We start from the raw sequence: 23,166 nt of genomic DNA on the forward strand, positions 1-23,166 counted from the left end.
AAGTGCAAGGTGCATTTGTTTGACCTTGCATTCTTTAAAAAACACATAGTATCATGTGTACACACACACACACTCCACTGTGCAACTTCTTCCGCCTAGGTAGAGGAGGAGAGAACACTATGATAGATGTTAGTCACATTGCTTAATGCACTAGTGAAAGGGGCTTGGATACTACAGTGCTAAGCATGGTATAAGAGCATATACAGAACAGAATTACCAGAGATTGTTCAGGGACCACAGTGAAACAAAGTGATGGACTCATTCTGCTTCCTAGTAGAATTGGTTTTCACAGTCCATCACCACAACTGGCAGCCTTGCTGACAGATTCAGAAAAGGTCATGTATTGCCAGAGTATGGAATGAGTAACTTACCCATCTACAGAGGTGGCCCTCTAGATCAGAGCTGAGGTTACAAATTGGAAAGAGTGGGGAAAGAGGACTGTATTTATGCTGTAATGAGAAGAGGATTTCAGCCTCCAAAGTGGTCATGGCACCTAACAGGAACACTTAAATTCACAAATCTTTCTAAAACAATCTGCTGAGATTTAAATGTTAGCTAGTATACTTAACCTTTCTACCAATTACATTACATACCTGCTACTTACTATGCATGTGTGCAATTAATGAGACCATTATACTGCATTTAATTTTTAATATACACATTCTTTCTGACATAATTTAACTGCCCTCAAATCAATAATCTGCATTCAAGGAAGGTGTTGAATAGTCCCATCACTGATGCACAGATAGCGAGAGACTATTTCAATCAAAGAGAACTGTTACAATCTCAATGTCAGAAAAAATTATCTTCAGAAGATGGTAACTTTGTCCCACCAAAACTAACCAGTCAAAATAATTTGTGGTCGTTCTAAATATTAGCAATTCCTTTCACCAGGAGCCTTGAAAACCCCTACTCATTTGTTCTTCATGCAAAACACACCCAATTTGCATGATCACTTCTTCAATTTGCACTTATAGTATTTCCCATAACTGTGACATAAATGGCAATTTCCTGCAATAGCTTTGGGAGATGTTACTGTATTAAGTGTATGTACCATTGTGGGCCAGGGACTGTATGTAATTCAATGGGGGGAGGAGGACCACAGTTCCTCCAGGAACTAAGATCAGTGGAAGGTGATTAAACTAATTCACTCAGGTTGTAACACTTCCCAAGAGGTACCACCTACTGAAAACGTTGCATATACTGCTTCAAACTGGATTCTCCAGAGACCAAGAGATAAAGAAAGGACTTTAGGATAAATAGCCTCTTCTGGATATGCCTCCTTGAGCTGGACTTTACACCTTACAGCTCTAGTGAAGACATACCCCAACAGTTGCAAAACAGATACAGTAGAAATGACAATAACAGAAAGATTGCACATATATCTTACCACACATTTCCAGCTTCTGCTAAGAGGTGATCAACAATGAGCCCTTTTTCTGTAAGCACATAATCCTAGTTCTGATACTTTACGTTAGCAAGCTAATATTCAGAGCCATGGTGGGGTATTACAGTGTTGGAAAATGTAAAGTGCTATATTTCACAGAAATGGCCTAATGTTTATGGCCTGACAAAATTAATTACTGTGTCTCAGTGTTAAAGGTTTACGTATGCACCAAATCTGATACCTAAAAATATTCTGTCATAACGCTCTTGGTATATTGCCTCAATAAATAAGTTCTCCTAATAATTACTGTAAATGCTCAAAAATTCAAAATGGCCTCTCCATAATCAAGAGTTGTTCAAAACCAATGATTCTAAAGTACAGGGGTGTATATTCTACTTCAAGGAGAAAATGTATTGGCAAGATGAACTACAGGATATATTGCAATATCCTCCACTCTAACAACTGATTTTTCTGTATCCATCACCATTCTATTTAAGACTATTGTAAGCACACCGCATCTATGCTGTTCTGCAAGGCTCTATTTTCAAGAGTCTGAAGCGGTGGCCATTTTGAATTTACGTATCTCTGGTAAGCTTTCTGCAGCAGTGCAGTAGGTTTTTATTGTACAGCACAGTATTTCAATGGTCCAAGCAGCACTGTACATAAGAAATGCTTCTAACATGCACCATTTAAGAATACTTGAGAATACAGAACACAAAGTCCCATGCACTGCAATGAAAACATGCTTGACAGAGAGAATAAACCTTGGGGCAACAACAGGGAAGAGGGGTACTTATTATTTAAATTGTCCTAGTCTTTTCTAAAGGAGTAAACATCTTTTGTGCACAAGTATTCCATATAGCCCCTCCTAATGCTCCTTAATGCTGTGAACAATAATTCTCTTTATGTGCATCTCTCAAGTGTCTGTTCTTCTCCCTTTCTACTGCCCCCAGCAGTTCTCGGTTGGCTTCCCCAGATTCTCAAACACGTTCTCAATTCCCCAGGACTACTATGAAGCTCTGCCTCATTTTCCCTTTCAGCAGTTGTGAACTTATTTCCTTCCCTTATCAACACAGCTACTTCCTCTCAACACCCCTGCATGCTGTATCCACAGATCCACTTGTCACACCACCTGCCTTCTCATACATGAATCATCACTAAAAACAGTCGATTTCCTCTTTATTCTACAGTAACAAGCCTATAAGAGAATCAATTCCCTCCAACAGTACACTGTCACAATAGGAACTGCTGCTCCAGGTCTGACAAAGCACTTCCTACTGTGACAGTATAGAGTGCTTTAAAGAATATTGATTCTCTTATCTAATATCTGAGAATTAGATCTCCTAGCTAGCTACAAAGCTTGCAGAAGGTCCTGAATTTTTCCATGGAGACATAAGTGTATATGTGCTGTGATTTATTTTTCCACTTGTAATTAGTTTCTTATTGTTATACAACCGACATACAATGGACTGAAGTATCAGATTTGCAATATAAATAGCCAAGCACCCCAAAAGATTTGGTATATAAAATTTTGCAGTTAGGAAACAAAGCAACATCATAAGAGAAGCATAACCCAAAAAGCAGAAGCTAAGATAAGGAATTGATTGAGTGTACAATATAATCCTATTAGAGAAAAATGGAATCTACCCAAGCAAAAGGAAAAAAAATCACCATAATTTAAAGAGTATCAACATTTATAGCTTATATAGTCTTGATGCCCAGAGATAAGTCAAAAACCCAAATTAGAGGCAATTTCCAAACTTCTTGTAAAACTAAAATTGGAGTTAAGGTTGAAATTAGGGTATAACACTTGCAAGTATGGAAATGAACAGTTAAAGTCAATCTTATTTCCGCCTCTGTATTATCCTTCAAATAACATTCAAAACCAGGAGACAACCTGGCAGTCCTCCACACTGCGAACAAGTCAGAAAACAAATTCTGAAATGTCTCATAACAGACATACTAAGATGCTAGTGAGCCAAATCAATCTCAGGTGTGAAGCTGGGAAAGCCAATTGATTTATACCTACAATTAGTTTAGTCCAGAATGTCCAAAGTTTATCCTCCCTTCACAAGAGAGGAACTCTGGAGTCTTGCCTACTGAAATTCCTGAAGAGAGCTGGAAAGAACAAAGACCTCCTGACTGCTACTGGTTAGAAAAGCAAAGTTAGTGAAATGCCTCTTCCCTTTCCTCACAGAATGTTGCTGACAGTGCGCCAATAGAATTCTAAACCTAGATCTAGAAAGATAAACATATAGAAGAGAAGTTACAATAGATACGGCAATCAGAGCAAAATTTCTAATATTTAAATCAGAAATTAAAGCTCTCTGTCAGGGCAGCCGGCAGGTGGCAGCAAATACAGTAAAATCACACTACCAAACAAACCAACAACAGTACTGAAAAGATTACTGTGCTTGCGAGAAAAGGCAATAAAAAGCAAAAGCAAAGCTTGAAATGGAAATCAAAACATAGCTAACTAGGGCCACCCCAGTAATATATCAGATTCCTAGTTTGATTTTTCAGTAAGCCAGAGCCTGCCCTACCACAGGAAAAATCAGAGCAAGAAATTCAGCATTTTCCATTCTTAGCAAAAGCTAAGGCTGTACTTAGAGGCTGTATTCCAACAAGCAGCAATAAAGCTTTTTATCAGATTAATGTAGAGAACACCATACTATAAACCTCCAGGAAAGGCACAGATGAAAAATACTTGCCTTTAGAATGTTTAGTTTGGATTTAACAGCATTAAACAAATGTAAATTGTGGAAATGTTCCATTAACAAGCATACTTAAAAAAAAAAAAAAAAAAGATTAAAAGGAAATTTCCGTGAAAGACATGATCATCTTAAAGTCCAGTTGACACTTTCCCACTCCTTATTGGAACAGCTTTTAAAAACTGTTTCAGCTAACATGGATTTGCCAGCCATAAACACCACACAAGAGACTACATCTCTAGACTGATTTTCATTGGAATAAATTGCCTAGGGAGGTTGTGGAATCTCCATCTCTGGAGATATTTAAGAGTAGGTTAGATAAATGACTATCAGGGATGGTCTAGACAGTATTTGGTCCTGCCATGCGGGCAGGGGACTGGACTCGATGACCTCTCGAGGTCCCTTCCAGTCCTAGAATCTATGAATTACATAGCTGCCAAGTTTTGCACAGCTCCATGTGTAACATTTTATACAAATTACTTAATGAGCTAATTTGCATATTTTTAAGTTTGCCTATACAAGAACTGAGGTTATGGTTAACACACCCTGCTCCAAGCAGTGACTTCAGCATGGAGCGGTCCAAAGGTGGCAGCGGTGAGTAGGGTTGCTAGGGGAGGGTGAGGCAGCTGTGTGGGTGGGATGCTAGGTAGAGCGGAGTGTCTGGCTGTTAGGGCATGGGTAGCTGCTGGGGTGGTGCTGGGACTGCTGCTAGGGACTGGGATGGGGGGCGTTTCTTGGGGACAGCCAGATGCAGCTGGCTCAGGAGGCAGCAGGCAAGGCAAGGGAGTTGGGTGCCAATACTGGACAGACAGCTCACCCCTTCACTTCCTCCAGCCCTGGGATCCAGCAGGGGGAGCAGCACAAGAGAGAGCGCATACCTGCCCGCTTGGTAGGCGCTACTGTGGCTTCTAGCAACCAGAAGACATAACTGAAGCTCTGGTGTGACAGGGCTATCAAATGCATGACACTTGGGAGCCCAGTTTACACCACATTATGCCAGTCCACATAAACCAACACATCTATGTTAGCTGCAGCTATTTTTAATTATGGTTTTCTAAGATGGTGGAAATTAGTGCTGATGGGGCCTGAAACTGCTGGCAGTCCAAGTAAGGTGACCTCAAAGCCACTGAAGTTGTTTAGATCACCTGAATTCTGGGGTACATTCACCACACACTAGTAACAAAGCTGGCTAGAAAAAAAACTAATTAACTTTTGCTTCTATTTAAGTCCTACAACAGTGAAGAATCAGGACAGGAGAGAGTAGTGTTTGATTCTCAATACTAGTATAGCATATGAGAGAGCTGCATGATTAGAAAATTCTGTTTTCTATTCTGTAAGCTGACATTAGCTTCATGTGTGACTGTCAGCTAATCACTCAAATCCAAATTTCTAAAATCTGAAGCACTGTTCCACTCAGCACTGCAAAGCCTAAGCGAGTTAGATGGCTAAGTACCATTTTCAAGACTGACAAGCACTCAAGAACCTAAGCCTAAATCACTGAAGTCACTTCTGAAAATGGAAGCTGACCACCTAAATCACTTAAGGTTTGCAACGTTGAGGAAATGTATAATTTTCCTTTTTTTCCTTTATAATCTGGGCCTTTTCTTCTGTGCCCATTCCCACTCATGAGACACCCTTTATATTCACATCTGTAAAGCATTCTGAGATCTTTGGATAAAAGGTGCTAAGTAAACTCAAAGCATTATACAGATCAGCTGGCACAGAACCAAATCCTACATCTCTCAACTGAATAGACAAGAAAAATTCTGAAGCAAATGATTTAAGTGTCATTTTTAAATTGCACATGAAATGCTTATTTGCAAGCACAATACTTAGCTTTATCATTACACTAACTGTCTGATCCCAGAACGGAAGCCTACCACTGAAAACAGACAAAGATGTGGATTGATTCTATTTCCCTCCATAATCCTGGGGTAATAACCAAAAATTGTTTGCAGAATTCCCCGTGGAGGTTTGAGGAAGGATAAGCACAGATTTACCCTTTAGAGGATTTTCAAAAACTTAGCCAGCTGCATTCATAACATTAACTCTTCTTGATTGTTTTAGTCCCAAAAGCAGCATTAAGTAGAAATCTTTACAACTAGATTCTTAAAAAGTAGCAAGCTAATTGTGAAGCTCTCTCAAAGGCTGTTTAAAGATGCTTGTGGAAATCTTTAAAATACTTTAGCAGGTTGAGAGGAGACCCTGGAGGCATGTGAGTTGGAGAGCAAGCACACAGTGCACTCACCTGCAGCACTAGTTCCTAGTTACAAACTAGTCAAGATAGTTAAGTTCCAGGCCGACTGCGAAGAGCTACAAAAGGATCTCTCAAAACTGGGTGACTGGGCAACAAAATGGCAGATGGCAGGGCACAGGGCAAATATGTGTAATTGTGAGTCACAAAGAGACAAAACGCAGCTGATTGGGTGCCTCAAAAAGTTTGGGAACCACTGAATTAGAGAGTTCCTCAGATGGAAATTGCTATAAAATGCAAAGTTAAAAAAAAAAAAAAAGACACAAAACACACTCATAAATGTTCCATTTTCCCCCCTGGTAACTCCACTCTCAACCTCTGAAGATTTCATTGCATAGCTTTGGAGATCTCTGAAGAGCTCATCTTTGGCTATCTCCCCTACTGTCTATCCTAGAAACTTTGGAATGTACATGACATTCTAGACAGCATGCTACCAAATCACTCAAAAATTGCATTTAGGGACAGCTCGGGTATACCCAAGGGGCTGGCAGAGCTTCTGGACATTCAGAAAGTTTGAGGAAGCTGGTTTCAGAGTGGTAGCCGTGTTAGTCTGTATCAGCAAAAACAACGAGGAGTCCTTGTGGCACCTGAGAGACTAACAAATTTATTTGGGCATAAGCTTTTGTGGGCTAAAACCCACTTCATCAGATGCATGGAGTGGAAAATACAGTAGGAAGATATATACACACACACACACACACACACACACACACACAGAGAGAGAGAGAACATGAAAAGATGGGGGTTGCCCTGTATATATGTTTTGTTTGCGGGCAGGGTGGGGAGTGGAGGCCCACATCAAATCCCAGACACCAAAAGAGCCATGGAAGTGCTCGAACTGTATTTAAACAGCATACTTTAACTTCACTTCAGTCCAAACACCCAGGAGGACCCTCTCCCCCACACTGAAGTCAATGGGGCACTGCCCAGGTGCAAGGTCTGCATGCACACAACTCTTTGCAGGATCAGGACACTAGCTTCTATTCCTCAGTGTCACATGCTGAGCAACTGCTTCTGTTTGTCTGTTTTCATTCACTGCTATACTCATTGCCAGGCAGGAGGTTCTGTGGGGGTGAGAATGCCTGCACTCTCCACCTTGCAGACTCAGAAGATACTTTGGTAATAACATCTACCCGGATTACCAATGGCTTCTCACAGACAAACAAACCTGAGTTGCCTTCTCTGCATCCTGATGATGTGTCATGGAGACAGTTTATAAACCTGCCTGTTTATAAAACTTTAGTGATGTCACTTAAAAAAAACAAAACAAACTGGATTTCATTATTGATTTACTGAATAACTATAGTTTAGGTATGGTGTTTAAAACAGATGCATTCTATACAAATCTAGATGATTATTGTTCTTACATTACCTACGGGAAACTATTCTCACTGAGTTATGGGCAATTTCCTGATGCCCAGGAGCTACTTCCTACTTATAATTGTGCTGTTTTACGGTATCATGAGAAGATTTGAGAGTTGGAAAAAGCTATCCTGAAAGATGCTTTCCTGCTCCTGCATGCAGCACAGTGAATAATCTTGCCCCACTGTAGATGAACAATACTTTGCACTTCAATAGCATGTTCCATCTGAGGATATCAAAGCTCGTTATAAACATTAAAGGTTCAGTGATTTGCCCAAAGGGAATGCTATTTAGAGATTGAATTCTTAACCTAAAAATTTAAAGACTGAATCCATGATCCAAAACCTGAACAAATCCAACTACAAGCCTATCTGGCTATATACGAACTCTTGTCACTTTAATAACAAATGAAAACTGCTATGAATACTTTACTTTGTCAAACAGTGGAAACATATTATTTCTGAATAGCAGCTTAAAATAGAAAATGGGATCCTGAACTTCACTAATGGATGCTGTACTCATGGTACAATACTTTGAAGGTCACTCTGGTTGACCTCATTACAAAAAAAGATGGTTAAAACTTTCCAGTGTTAAGATTTTTTTTTTTTAAATAAAGGGGGACAAGGAAGTGACCTCCCTGACACCAATAAGGGGATTTGGGCACTGTAGCATTAGTTAGGTCTGCAAATCGGGTCCTTTTCCTCTTTAAAAAAATCTGAAATGCACTGAACTGTTAACACAAAGTTAGCTTGCATAGGTAAAAATCAGTCAAGAAGTTCAAGGTTCCAACAGCATAATTAACTCAGCTATAAACATGGGTTTTCCCCCCCCATTCCTGTTTTTTTGACTAAACATATAGCATTTAAATCAATGTACATAACAAAGCAGGCAGGTTGTGAAACATCACTGTTGAAATTTAACTCTGGCTTTTCCTGATTTTAGAGATCTTCAGTGTTGAACAAATGTAGTTGTTTATATTATTATTACTGATAAAAGTAGTCAGTAACTGTCTCTCTCCTAACTGGAACAATTTAAGTGCATCTGGAGTAGACATGCTCTGTTCTCAAAAGAACTTTCCACTTTTAATATGGAAAGGAATGATTACTATTTTCCCAGATTCTGTTCCTTATTAAGTGGGTCAGACATAAATGAAAGAACTAGCCCAAAGAAAACTCATCTGGATGAAAAGGAGATATTTAGAGTATAATCTAATAAAAAAGTAGATATGTGAACTGATGTTTCTAGAAAGAACCCAAATGCCAAGTTTTATACCAAATAAAATTCTTTTTAGTTAGCACAGCCTCCTGAATCAGCGATTGGTATATTCAATATAATTTTATGTTACTGGACTGATTTATTCCCACTTGATTTAGAAACAATGGAAGTGGCCACCTTTCTCATGTATTACATAGCCTAGGAGGTGGTATACTCTAGTAAGGAAAAGCTTTAAGTTTTCCCCTTTCCCATATCCCATAAGGATGACAGAGCGTTTTTATGTAGCACAGTTATACGCGAGTGTTCACTGCAGTATTATACTTTGATACATAAGCAGATGCGGAAGAGGTGTTTGCTGAAGCAACTGAAGGGGTATGGCTGATTGGGGTTGAAGTCACTCTGCACAGGTATAATTCTGGATAACAGGCTGATAGTCTCTCTGGGTGTATTGCCAAGTAGTTTTAGTGTTTAGGCTGCAGTTACTTGTCTTTGCTGCCTATAGCTCCATCAGCTCAAGCCCTATGGTCTTTGAACCAATTCTCAATCATATTAGAATTGTGACTTGTTAAAGAAAATACAAGGTATGAGATCACAATTCAGTTGTAGAATTTTCTTCATGGACTATGATATAGGAATTTGCTTGCAGCTGTTAAATATCACTCTTTTCTGTTATGAAGAGCTGCCAGGGGGAAGTGTCCCCCAGAATGTAACAGGCTGAGCTTTTACTGATGTATGTCAAAGATTTTTCTGTAAGCTTGTGTGCATCCAGAGTGTTTGGGTCTCTGGGCTGTTCCAGAATGTGTATGTGTGGTGACCAACTAGATCACATTCTCTATAGCAGAAGTTGGGTTGAGATCAGCGGAGCTCCATGTGGGTGCAAGAGGGTCTGCCCACGCATTGTAATAACGTACAGAATTGGGACCATACCAGCAACCTTGTTTCTGAACGATCTGCTTTCTATGCAGCCTGACAACATTTTGAACTTTTTCCTCACATATAATCAACTTCAGCTTTAATACTTAAATTACTATCATATTTTGAATTTCTATAGCTCTTTTCACCTAAAGATCTGAAAGCACTTTACAATTAACTGAGCATCACAGAATACCCCTGTGAAGTAGGTGAAAATTATTTCCCTTCCTTTTACAGATGGGAAAACTAAGGCAGAGGGAGGGTAAGTGGCTTGTTTAAGGTCAGACAGCCGTTCGTACTCCTGATCCCTTGTCTTGGTTTCTAATCACTGGGCCAGGCTTTCTCCTCATTGTTGCCAGAACTGTGCTCCAAGAATGGCTAGACCAGGGGTTAGCAACCTTTGAGAAGTGGTGTGCCAAGTCTTCATTTATTTACTGTAATTTAAGGTTTCGCGTGCCAGTAATACATTTTACATTTACAGGGGCCAGCGGACGGAACCCCAGATGGGCAGCGGGCTGAGCTGCTCAGCCCGCTGCCGGTCTGGGGTTCTGTCTGCTGCCCCCTGCCAGGCGGGGTCCCAGCCGCCGGCCCCACTCAGCCCGCTGCCGGCCCAGGGTTCCGTCCATCCAGGCTGGCAGCAGGCTGAGCGGGGGCGGCGGCGGCCAGGATCCCGGCTGGCAGCAGAGTCCCACTAAAAATCAGTTTGCGTGCCGCCTTTGGCACGCATGCCACAGGTTGCCGACCCCTGGGCTAGACTAGGTCTTGTAATTATTATAAAAGCAAATTGTGTTCAAGTAATGATTTCCATTTGGTATCCAGATGGCACCAACAAGAAGGGTTACTATCTATGAACTCCAACGTATAAAGCACACAGATTTTGGCCCATAAGGAATATTTTTTAAAACTTTGTTGAGACAATTCTCTTTCTATTTCGAATAAACAGACTCAGTTTTGTACCTACAAGTTTACATTTTAGTAATGAGCGTGATAGCTACAGGCAACCTCTGACTCTGATTTTTACTGATGTCTAAGGGTATGAAAACAAATTGTTTCAAAGGATTACAAACATCCTCCTAAAGAGATTCTATCCATTGACAGGCAGGATGGTGGTAACCTAAGCTCAGAATCCACACAGCCAACCCACAGTACAGGAGGAACCAGAGACTGTTGAGTGCCTTGCACTGACCTACATCCCAGTAGCCACGATGGCTAGGTAAAGAACTATATACAGAGACTGCTGATCTAGAGTGGCTCAAATTCTGGGTGCCCAACACAAGATACTGAAAAGGGCCCTGCTTTCCGGAGGGCAGGGGTTCAGCACCTTCTGAAAATCAGACACTTCCAGAATGTCTCAAGCTGGACAAGCACAATCACTAGGCACATTTGAAAATCAGACCTAACTGCTTTCCAAGAGGAAAAGGCAAAACTTGGGACAACACACCACAGCTTTTAAAATTACCTTATTATAAACCTCACTGAGATGTGCCAGTGGACAGGAAGAAAAACCCTAAATGCTGTATGATCAGAAAGGGATATCCAGCTGTCTGGATTTGGACTTCAAGCTGTCTAAAATAATTGCAATTCCTCTTTCTTAACTGGAATTACTATTTTTAAAGGTCAATCTGGAGGTACAAATGATCTTGCTACTAGGTAGTTAATGTTTTTAAAAATATGTGGTGAGAGAAGTAACCCTTTAATGATGAGACAGAACAGCACTGACAGTCATTTTGGTTGACATTTCACTTGAAAAGTGTGTTTTATATAAAGTGTTCATATTTGCATTTTTAATATTATTTCTAATACACCTGAACTGCCAAAGGACTTGGGCACTGTACAATGTTAAATGTACAAAGCACATCAGTTTGAATGTTGAAGGTGTTTTGATTAAGCTAATCAAGGAAGTCTTCTAAAGAGAAAGAGGCAAAAAGGTTTAGAGGGAGAGAACTACAGGATCAGCAGCCGTCTACTTTCTTTTCCAGAAACAACATTTTAGGGACATTTTAAAAGAGAGGAGAGAGGGGTTAGGATGAATATGAAAGGAGAGGAAGTGTCAAGCCCTAAAGTTCACCACAGCAAGGCATGCTACTGAAAGCCCAATGATAGAAGTAGCAGCAAAAGCATCCCTAACATGCAGGCAAGTCTCTGGAAGAGGCAAAAGGAGGCAGTCTGCAATGTACCCAGGGCCTACAGCATTAAGGGTCTTACAAACTGACAGGGCCAACTTAAAAACTCAATTCACCACTTTTTACAAAATCACCAGACTTCCGGCATCTCATGCGACACCCACACATGTAGCTACCCCTCATATTTTATGCAACCAGCTGGGCTGTAGGAATGACTGCAACTTTGGATGCTGGCTATTAGAGGCACCCAACAGCTTCTGTTTCATCTGATGCCTGAAGAAGTTCTATGCTTAAATTCTTGTGAATCAAGAGGAGATTATCCCTTACTCGATACTAATTAGTTTAATTATTTTTAAAAAACGGTCGAAGTTCAGTTTGTCTAAGAACGTACAGAGTCAAACAATAAGCTGTCATAAAAGCAGTGGTTTTTTTTTAATCCAGTCACCTAAAGACTGAAATAGCTGCTGGTGAAAAACTTTCTATCCTAGAAAACATCTATTCATGGATTTGTATGGAATCAATATGTAGGCAACTAAGAAAATATCGAATTCACAAAATAAGCACACTGTAATAGCTTGTTATGCTACATCTTTATCATATTAATTCACTTAAAACAGTTTAAAATAAATACATCATTTTACCAGCGGAAGTGTGTATAAATTAGAAGAATGGAGATAAGCCAATCAGTTACTTAAAACCGGATCCTGCAAACACTTGTGCAAGATTAACATAATGCCCTGCGAGCAGTTCTGTTGGCTCCAGTGGAACTATTCAGTGTGTACAGTTAAGCACATGTGTAAGTCTTTGCAGGGTTGGGATCTAATGTTGTAGCTGGGCAGATGATTAGATGGATATTGTCATCTTTTGTTTTTTTAATTGACTAAAAAAAATCCAAAGACTTCACTGGGAGTTGGACTGGACCCTGACTATATAGGGAAAACTATTAAACTGACCCTATCAACAAGGCACTGTCAAATGTACAAAGTAAACGGAGGGGGGAAACAAGAAGAAAAGAAAAAAAAAAGTTTCCTGTCCCCCATTAGCTTTTCAGCTGTAGTAATCTTAGTTGATGTTTGTAACTATTGTAGATGCAAAATGTTAATACAAAAATGGGATTTTCATGTTGACAGAGTCAGTATAAAAAACAGAAGAGAGTTAGACAAACTGCTCGTGTTATAAAAAAAGTGGTCTTTTTTCAAGACTTACATTTGTTGAAAAAGCTGCCTTGCCTGCATTGTTGTATTGTCACGCTACATGGAGCAGAAATGTAACAACGAGTCTGTAGAGCCCATTCCAGGTTCGTATAGCGACAGCCACTCCTATTCACTGGTAACGAGACACAGCCTGTGGAGGAAGATGCAAAATTGTGAAGATATTTTTATTTTCAGGTTGAAAGAATCAGCCATAAAGACTTAAAAAGGTTGATTTCTTTAAGAAACCCAAAATTATCTCAGCAGACTTCCACCTTCTGTCCCTGGACTGCACAAGGTGAGGTACTTGGGGAGAAGTAATGATAGGTACCACACAACATACATTGATATGTTTAAAAATAATCGGCAGAGGACTTCTTCCATATCACTAGCAGAGATTACAAACAGCCTCTAGAAAAGGAGGGATATTCTCCATCCATCAGGTACGTGACAATGGTAAATAATAAACACATTCCAAGATATATGCACCCTCTAAAGAAAATCTGAGGACAAAGTCAGCCCATTGAAGAGTGCTATTCTAATGCCTGCCTAAAATGTTAATGAGGATCATATTGTAATTTAATAAGGAATCCTATAGGTTACATATAATAAGACAGGTTGAGAGGGAACATTTAGGAAGTGTGGCAGGAGAATGTCTCCCCATAACTGAAAGGACCTTCCCACCTTTTGTCAATTTTGGTTGTGCTTCCAGATCCACCCGTAGCTGAAGTGGCCAAAAATGCCTCCCCCCACTACATTTGGTACAAAGGTGACCATTTCTTTCTCATGCAGACCTAGCCAATTATTCACGTCCTTGTCACCCACAGACTGGATTAATGCAATGCACTACACAAGGGGTCATATCTTGAAGATCGCTCAGAAAGTGCAGCTGATGCAGAATACAGCAGCGGTTTTATTAATTGTGCTAGCTACAGAGGGCATATTAAATCAGTATCCAGGGAGTGCTCCGGCCTCCTTATTTGGTTTTAGCTGCAATTCAAGGTGCTGGTACTGACTTTTAAAGCCCTACATTGTACAAGAGAAGGTGTCATACAGCAACTGACAGGACCTGATCTACTCTACCTCTCTGGCTTGGTCTACAATTACATCGATATAGCTACATCAGCCAGGGGAGTGAAACCCCCCGAGTTTCTGACTGACATAACCCCCAGTATAGATGCAGCCATGCCAATGGAAAAGTGCTTCCGTTGCTGTAACAAATGTTGTCTGGGGAGGTGATGCTCCTACACGGACAGAAAAAAACCCTTTCTGTTGCTGTATGCTGCACTGACACTACAGGGCTACGCCTATATAGTATCCGCTGAACAGACTTGCCTTCACCCAGAGCCCCTAAATGTGAATGGCTGGTGTAGGGGGCAGAGCGTTGTCAAAAGGAAGGTATATGACTTGAATTCACTTCCTAAGTCTGCTGACCTTCAGGGTACAGGATAAATTTTGTTCTCGCAGGCTTTTGCCCAAAGTAATGGAAGTTGAGCGTATTTTTATTTACATCCTAGTGTGGGGTTGCATGTCTTTAAATTTGAGCTGACATAGGTCATTTGAATTTGCTATTGTTTCTTACTAAAATAAACCACATACACTAAAACAGTATGCATTTTGAAATAAAAATGGGGACACAGTGTACTGACCTTGAAAGAGACCATTCAAATATAGCTATTCATTAATCAACTAAATCCAAAACAAACTACTTCCTCATAAAGAAATTGGATTCTTAAATTCAGTCTTTCCTACTAGATTTTAAAAGTACAAAATAAGCATTGATCGTTGCCATATACTGTTATCTTCCAATACTATTGATCTAGTGGTCCATTCTCAAAAGGTAGGGTAATTAATTCACCTAGACAAATGACAATTTATGAATTTAACTGGGCCCTGTATCAGCAGTAGATTTTTAATAAATTCTCTTAATATTTTATTTAAATTAATATGTTACTTTAAGTCTTATTTAAATGAAAATAAGTTATTTCTGAGGAAAGTTCGTTTGATTGCTAAAAAGTCCATTATGAAAATATTCTGAGCTCCTGTAAATTTCTGCAAAATAAAAAGCTGTCCATAAATAGATATTAAAAAAATAATAGCAATAGAAAAGTGACCTGTTTATTCTTAAAATCCTGGTTAAATCATTAGGGAATCCAGTACAAATCAAACATATTAAAACAACCCATTAAAGCATAATGTGAAATGCATACAAGATATATTGGCTACCATTCAACTCCTGCATTCCTTATACATCCCAAAGTCCTACTGATTTAATAGGTGTGTTGGGTGTGCAAAGATAATATTCAGTTAAATAATCTGTTTATTAGAACCTGAACTAAACAAAAGCCCATACTTCTGGTCTAAAGTTTTGTATTTTCAAGCTGCTGCTTCTCCCCCCCGCCCTTCTTTTTTTTTTTTAAATGACAAGCAGTAAATCTACATTAGATGAACAATTAATCTTAGGACAACTGTTCATGGCAATTATATGAATGATTTATTTTATCTTTGAGTCTCATGCAAATTAGAGATTACTTTTAAAAAGTTAGTCATTTAATCTACAAACTAATTTCGTTTCATATTATGTTGTAATATTTCTAATTTCCCTTGTTACACTCCTAAATCTTCCACAGCTGTAACCTATCAATAAAATCATTTCAAAACTATTTGCAATACCATTCTGCCCTCTTACCTCGTTTATTAATCTTGTCACACCTCAAATACTACTTCACCAATAGAACAATTAATTCTTCTCCAAACTTTACAATTCTTCCAATTCAGTAATAATGAGCTTTCCATATACCTGAGCACATTCTCTACTGATAAAAAAAAATTCCTCAGTAGAAATGATGATCAGCATTTAAGTAAACTCCGATTTTTCATTCTGTAAAAAAGCTGCCTTATTCGGACAGTTTGTGCACAATCAAGAGTATTTTATGTTTAGTCACACTAAGAGGGACGTCCAATCAGTAGATTAAAAAACAGCTTTTGGGACCTCGGACAGCACAGACGTTCAGGGCTAGATTTTGTTCTTAGATTGTGTATCAGAGTGAATCAGCTGCTGTGTGGTACTGGTCATTTGAATCTTAACTAATTTGGTTGTAAATGTCCTTCATGGATCAAAATGATCATGATCACACAATATGACACTGTACTGTAGAGCACAATAAGAAAAATGAAAAGCATTCATTTGGAAACAAATCATAGAAGAGCAAAGGAAGCATATTCATTAGCAAAAATGTCCCTGCTACGTTCCTTTGCTTTTGTAGATTTTAAGTTGATTAAAAAAAAATTCCACACGCTAAATAAGTCTGCTTCATTCTAACTCTAAAGGGCTCATGGCAGTCAAAGAAAGTGAATGCAAAGACAATGAGATCAGGGAATAACAGTGTTTGGTTATTAAAAAAAAAAAAACAGTTCAAGAGGGATTAAAAGTGAACAAGGGAGTTAGCCCAAAAATGAATCTCAAAAACTAGATTAGCAAGGGAAAGCAGCAGGCAGTGGAAACAGCTGGGTTATCAATATGGAAACTGAATTCAGCTAGGATGAGAGCAGGAGATTGTAGATGAGTAGAAAGTCAGTCAAGCATCAAAAGGGGGAAGAAAAGAAACCAGATGAACACTGGCATCATAGCAATAAAAGGAAGCTGGACATGGGAGAAGTCTGACGGGTCTCAGGAGGCCTGGTGATCGGGAGCCAGCTGCCAGGGGAGAAAAGGTAATACTATTCCTGGCCCTCCCTACTCCTAGCAGCACTTTCTAAGCATCCTGGGTGAAATTCTGGCTCCCCTGAATGCTTCGTACAGAGGCAGCTAGCTACCAGGGTGCAATTTATGATAATTAAGCCTGATCTACACTAGGAACTTACGTTGGTATAACTAAGACGCTCCAGGGTGTAGAAAATCCACCCCCCCCGAGCAGCGTAGTTATACCGACTTAACCCCGGTGCAGACAGTGCTATGTTGACGGATGGCCTTCTCCTGTCAGCATAGGCAGCTGCACCAAGTGCAACAGTGGCACTGCTGCGCCGATGCTGCGCTGTAAGTGTAGACAAGCCCTTACATCTAGAGAATTCCGGCCTTGAGTTGAAAATCAAAATTAGGTATCGAGGGACCCAAAGTGGCTTTGATGACAATATTCTGAATATTTTGGTCTCTGAATTGCAGTGGAACAGAGGAAGATACAGCAGAAAAGCATCATTCCCACGTCCTGAATCTCTGAATGCTGGTATTTAATATACCCACACACTGCTGTGCACATACTCCTACCGAGGGAATAGACATTTTAAAAAGCAGAGACAAACAGGGAAAATATTTGTGGAGGGGAAATAGTTTGGAAAGTCACATCTCTATGTAACACAACATTTTGAAATGCAGATATATACATTAGTTGCCATGTCGTACACACTACTTCCTGTAACTTTTCAAAAGGGCAGCACCTATGTCTGGATTTATTTATTTTTTAATTATTTCAGACTAAAGCATTTCCTACGCATGGTCATAAGCTATTCAGAATTTAATTGGGACCCTGGCACTCTTGAGACAAAGGAGACATGTCAAGAAAGCAACAACAGCAGAGGACAAGTCAGAGTAGAAAGGAATGCATACTTAGTGGGTTTTCTGCTCTATAATAAAAAAACCAAAAAACATGCTGTCACTGCATACTTCTAGATTGTAAACATACTATACAGCAGCTAAGGTTGTGCACTAATCTTAAGGCCTGGCTTCACAGCAACAGTTAGCTCAAGTTAGTATTCTCTAGATCAGGGGTGGTCAGTAGGCGGACCATGGGCCAAATCCAGACTGCCAGACGCTTTTGAACAGACCGTGAAATCTTTTTATTTACTTATTATCATCATTACTATTATTTCAGTGTGAAAAATGTCTCTCTAGAGTCTGGACCTTGACTAGGAAATGTGGACCTTGACAAAAAAATAAAACCCTGCTCTAGTTAGTCCACTGGAACTAGCCTAGTGAGTGAAAGGGACCACACTACAAAACTCCTCTTGGGTACATGTTCCCAGTGTGGGCAGACAGACACATGCTAGCTCTGCTCGTGCTAGTGTGCTAAAAGCAGCAAATATGGCTGCAGTGGCTCAGGCTAGCTGCCTGTGCATGATCCCCCCTGGCCCCCGGGGATGTTCTCGTGTGGCTAGCCCAAGCTACCAATGACCACTCTGCTGTTTTTAGCCCACTACCTCAAGCAGAACTACTGCATGTAAGTCTACTGGCGTTGGGAAGCATCCTACCAGGCACTTAAATTCACCCATGTTAGTATTTAGATTTCTAGTATTAGTATACAAGCGCTTACTAAATATTGACACATTTTATAAGTGCTTGTATACAAATACTAGAAGTCTAAATACTAAGATGGGTGAATTTGAGTGCCTCGTATTAAATGAAGATATTGGTATAAAAGGCATCACAGAACCTTGGTGGAACAATGATAATTAATAGGACATAGTAATGCCAGGGTACAAAATATATAGGAATGACAGAGTAGTTGTGCCGGTGAGGGAGTGGCACTATATGAAAGAAAGCATAAAGTCAAATATACTAAACATCTTAAATGACTCAAACTGTACCACAGAATCTCTATGGATAGAAATTCCATGCTTGAATAGTAAGAGTATAGCAGTAGGAATGTACTATCGACCACTTGATGGTGACTGTGAAATGCTCACAGAGATTAGAGAGGCTACAAAAATTAAAAAAACAATAATAATACAGGATTTCAATATCCCCATGTTGACTGGAAACATGTCACCTCAGGACAGGATGCAGAGATAAAATTTCTAAGACACCATTAATAACGGCTTTTTGGAGCAGTTAGTCCTGGAACCCACAAGGGGAGAGGTAACTCTTGATTTAGCAGGATCTGGTACAAGAGGTGAATATAGCTGAACTGCTCAGTAACAGAAACCATAATGTAATTAAATTTAACATTCCTGGGTGTGGGGGATATCAAAGAAGTTCACCACAGTAGCATTCAACTTCAAAAAAGGGGAACTACACAAAAATGAGGAAGCTAGTGAAACAGAAAGGAACAGTTACAAAAGTGAAATGCCTGCTAGCTGCATGGAAACTTTTTAAAAACACCGTAACAGAGGCTCAAATTAAATGTGTACTCCAAATAAAAAAAGGTAGTGAGAGGACCCCCCCCCAAATGCCACTAGGGCTGAACAATAGAGTAAAAAAGGCAGTTAGATTCCAAAAGATATCCTTTAAAAATTGTAAGTAACATCCTAGTGAGATAAACAGAAAGGAGCATAAACTTTGACAAGACAAGTGTAACAGTATAAATAGGCAGGCCAAAGAAGAATTTGAAGAGCAACTAGCAAAAGACACAAAAACTCACAAAAAAAGTTTTTTTACATACACCCAAAGCAGGAAGCTTGCCAATCAATCAGTGGAGCCTCTGAACGATAGAGATGCTAAAGGAGCATTCAGAGAAGACAAGGCCATTGCAGAGAAGCTAAATGAATTCTTTGCATTGATCTTCACTGATATAGAGGATGTGAAGGAAATTCCCACACCTGAGCCATTCTTTTTAGGTGACAGATCTGAGGCTCTGTCCCAGAATGAGTTGTCAACAGTGGAGGTTTTGGAACAAATTGATACATTAAACAGTAATAAATCACCAGAACCAGATGGTATTCGCCCAAGAACAATGAAGGAACTCAAATGTGAAATTGCAGAACTACTAACTGCAGTACATAAGCTATCACTTAAATCAGCCTCTGTACCAGATGACTGGAGGACAGCTAATGTAACACCAATTTTTAAAACAGGCTCCAGAGGTGATCCTGGCAATTACAGGCCAGTATACCTAATTTCAGTACCATGCTAACTGGTTGAAACTATAGTAAAGAACAGAATTATCAGACACAGATGAACACAATATGTTGGGGAAGAGTCAATATGACTTTTGTAAAGGGAAATCATGCCTCATCAATCTATTAAAATTCTTTGAAGGGGGATCAACAAATGTGGACAAGGATGATCTAGTGGATACAGTGTACTTGGACCTTCAGATAGCCTTTGACAAGGTCTCTCACACCAAAGGCTCATAAGCAAAGTAAGCAGTCATGGAATAAGAGGAAAGGTCCTCTCCTGGATCAGTAACTGGTTAAAAGTTGGGAAACAAAGGGTAGGAATTAAATGGTCAGTTTTCACAATGGAGAGAGGTAAATAGCGAGGTCCCGCAAGGATCTGTACTGGGACCTGTCCTATTCAACATATTCATAAATGTTCTGGAAAAGGGGGTAAACAGTGAGATGGCAATGTTTGCAGCCATACAAATTTACTCAAGACAGTTAAATCCAAAGCTGACTGCAAAGAGTTACAAAGGGATCTCACAAAACTGGGTGACTGGGCAATAAAATGGCAGATGAAATTCAGTGTTGATAAATGCAAAGTGATGTACATTGGAAAACATAATCCCAACTTTACATATAAAACGATGGGGTCTACATTAGCCATTACCACTCAAGAAAGATCTTGGAGTCATTGTGGATAGTTCTCTGAAAACATCCACTCAATGTGCAGCGGCAGTCAAAAAAGCAAATGGAATGTTAGGAACCATTAGGAAAGGGATAGATAAAACAGTAGATATCAAAATGCCACTATATAAACCCTTGCTACTCCCATATCTTAAATATTGTGTGCAGTTCTGGTCACCCCATCTCAAAAAAGATATATTGGAATTGGAAAAGGTACAGAGAAGGGTAACAAAAATGATTGATTAGGAGCATGGAACAGCTTCCATATGAGGAGAAATTAAAAGGACTGGGACTGTTCAGCCTGGAAAAGAGATGACTAAGGGGAAATATGATGGAGGTCTATAAAATCATGAAAAGGATGGAGAAAATGAATAAGGAAGTGTTATTTACCCCTTCACATAACACAAGAACAAGGGGTCATCCAATGAAATTAATAGGCAGCAGGTTTAAAACAAACGAAAGGAAGTACTTCTTCAAACAATGCAGAGTCTACCAGTGTAACTCATCAGGGGATATTGTGAGGGCCAAAACTATAACTGGATTAAAAAAAAGAATTAGATACATTCCTGGAGGACAGGTGCATCAGCGGCTATGAGCCAAGATAGTCAGGGACGCAACCCCATGCTTTGGGTATCCCTAAGCCTCTGACTGCCAGATGCTGGGACTGGACGACAGAGGATGGTCACTAGATAGTTGCTCTGTTCTGTTCATTCCCTCTGGAGCATCTGGCACTGGCCACTGTTGGAAGACAAGATATTGGGCTAGATGGACAACTAGTCTGACACAGTATGGCTGTTCTTATATTCTTATGCTGTGTAGACATACCCACAGTGTTTGTATTAGCAGCTGACGAATTGTAACTCAAGTTGCTGCATCCGCAGTGCACTATAAACTTCAGTGTCAGCAGCACTTCAGCTTCAACCCATACCCCCTTATGAACCAGCTAACTCTAGCTTAAAGCATCTCTTAACTTGAGCTACAGACTTATGTGTGGACGGGAATCAGGTTATGAGAAAATCTTTTATAGGTCAGGCTAACAATGCAGTGAAGACAAGCCCTTATGCACCCTGATTCCTCAGTAACAAAAGCATTCCAGGCTAAAAATTTACATAATAAAAGCATGGCTACTCAATTTTTCTCCCCCCAAAGTAACAGCAATGGCTGGAAATCTAGTCTCAAGAGATGTACGAACATGAGTAAAATTAAAGATGAATAAAAATATTCTGATCTGGATAAGGGAAAACAAACAATAGTTATTTTCTGTATATGCAAAGTGACAGCTACAAGAATCTGCTTTGTAACACAGCTGTCTTTCTGATGAAAGGCTTTTGTACCTCCACACCCACTTACTGTAAACTACGGCAGCAGTTCTCAACCAGGGGTCCAGGGCCCCCAGAGGGGCCATGAGCAGATTTCAGGGGGCCCGCCAAATAAACCAGAGAGCAGGGCCAGCGTTAGACTTGCTATGGCCCAGGGCAGAAAGCCAAAGCCCGAGCCCTGCCACCCAGGGCTAAAGCCAAAGCCCGAGCAACTTAGTTTTACGGGCCCCAGCCCATGGCGTGGGGCCCTGGGCAACTGCCCTGCTTGCTACCTCTTAATGCTGGCCCTGGCTTTTAACCTACCGGAAATGCAGAAGAACAGTTGTTGTGGCATAGGCAGGCTGTGGAATTTGTATAGCATGTTGCGGGACCCTCAGAAAGAAAAAGGTTGAGAACCCCTGAGCTATGTAATATCTGCCTTTACTTTAACAATAAATCTGTTTAACACTCAGGATCTGGGAATTTGGTCATAAGGACTATGTAATGTCTGCAGATTGTAAATCGCTTTCCATTCTAACTACCATCTCAATATATTTTTGAGAGCAAATGTACTCAACATTCAGGAAATTTATTTCACTATGGAATGTGGTGTTCTGCAGAATCTGAGCACTAATTAATTTTTACAGTCAGCAGCAGTTTAATAATCCCCTCTACTGCTGTAATTATTTTCTACACAAATTAAATACAGAAAACCATTCTTAACAAAGTCTGTCCTTGTAAGAAGAAAGACTGCATGAAGCTGGTTTAAGCAGCATGATCTGCATTGGTAAGATTTATTTTTCAAAGACCTATCAAGATTTTTATTGCTTAGTTAAAATTGGATAGGTGTTATTCCAGGGTCCTGAATGGAAAGCTCCAGTCTGAAATAACTCTAATGTTCAAGAAGTTAATGTACGTGGAAATCTCAGATGTATTGATAAAATTCCAAGACAGCTATTTTGAAAATATTTAATCTTACTTAACTTTTGTTGGTCAACAAACTCGTTTACCTTCTATTTCTATTCCATATTTCATCTGCGCAGAAACCAATATGCAAACTGTTGTGTTTTGAACAGAAAGAATACACTAAGCACGGAAGTCCCAAAGTAACACCCAGTGCAGTTATCCACAACTGTGCAGTAACTGTAGTTTTTTACATCATCTCATACACTCCAGAAAGTCACAAGTGCTCAATCAATGTAAAGCTTTGAAGCCCA

The 23,166-nt window shown here is 39.8% G+C and overlaps 1 protein-coding gene across 1 annotated transcript in view; it reads right to left on the reverse strand.

Moving 5' to 3' along the window:
• The window catches only part of MRPS5 (mitochondrial ribosomal protein S5), an 81,592-nt gene that overhangs the window by 53,731 nt on the left and 4,695 nt on the right, over positions 1-23,166 (reverse strand). The window contains exon 2 of the mRNA XM_065401248.1: positions 13,171-13,308. Coding sequence (XP_065257320.1) covers positions 13,171-13,308 — 138 coding nt within the window. The remainder of the gene's footprint in view (positions 1-13,170; positions 13,309-23,166) is intronic.

This window comes from Emys orbicularis, chromosome 3 (assembly GCF_028017835.1).
Source record: "Emys orbicularis isolate rEmyOrb1 chromosome 3, rEmyOrb1.hap1, whole genome shotgun sequence".
Taxonomy (NCBI): domain Eukaryota; kingdom Metazoa; phylum Chordata; order Testudines; family Emydidae; genus Emys; species Emys orbicularis.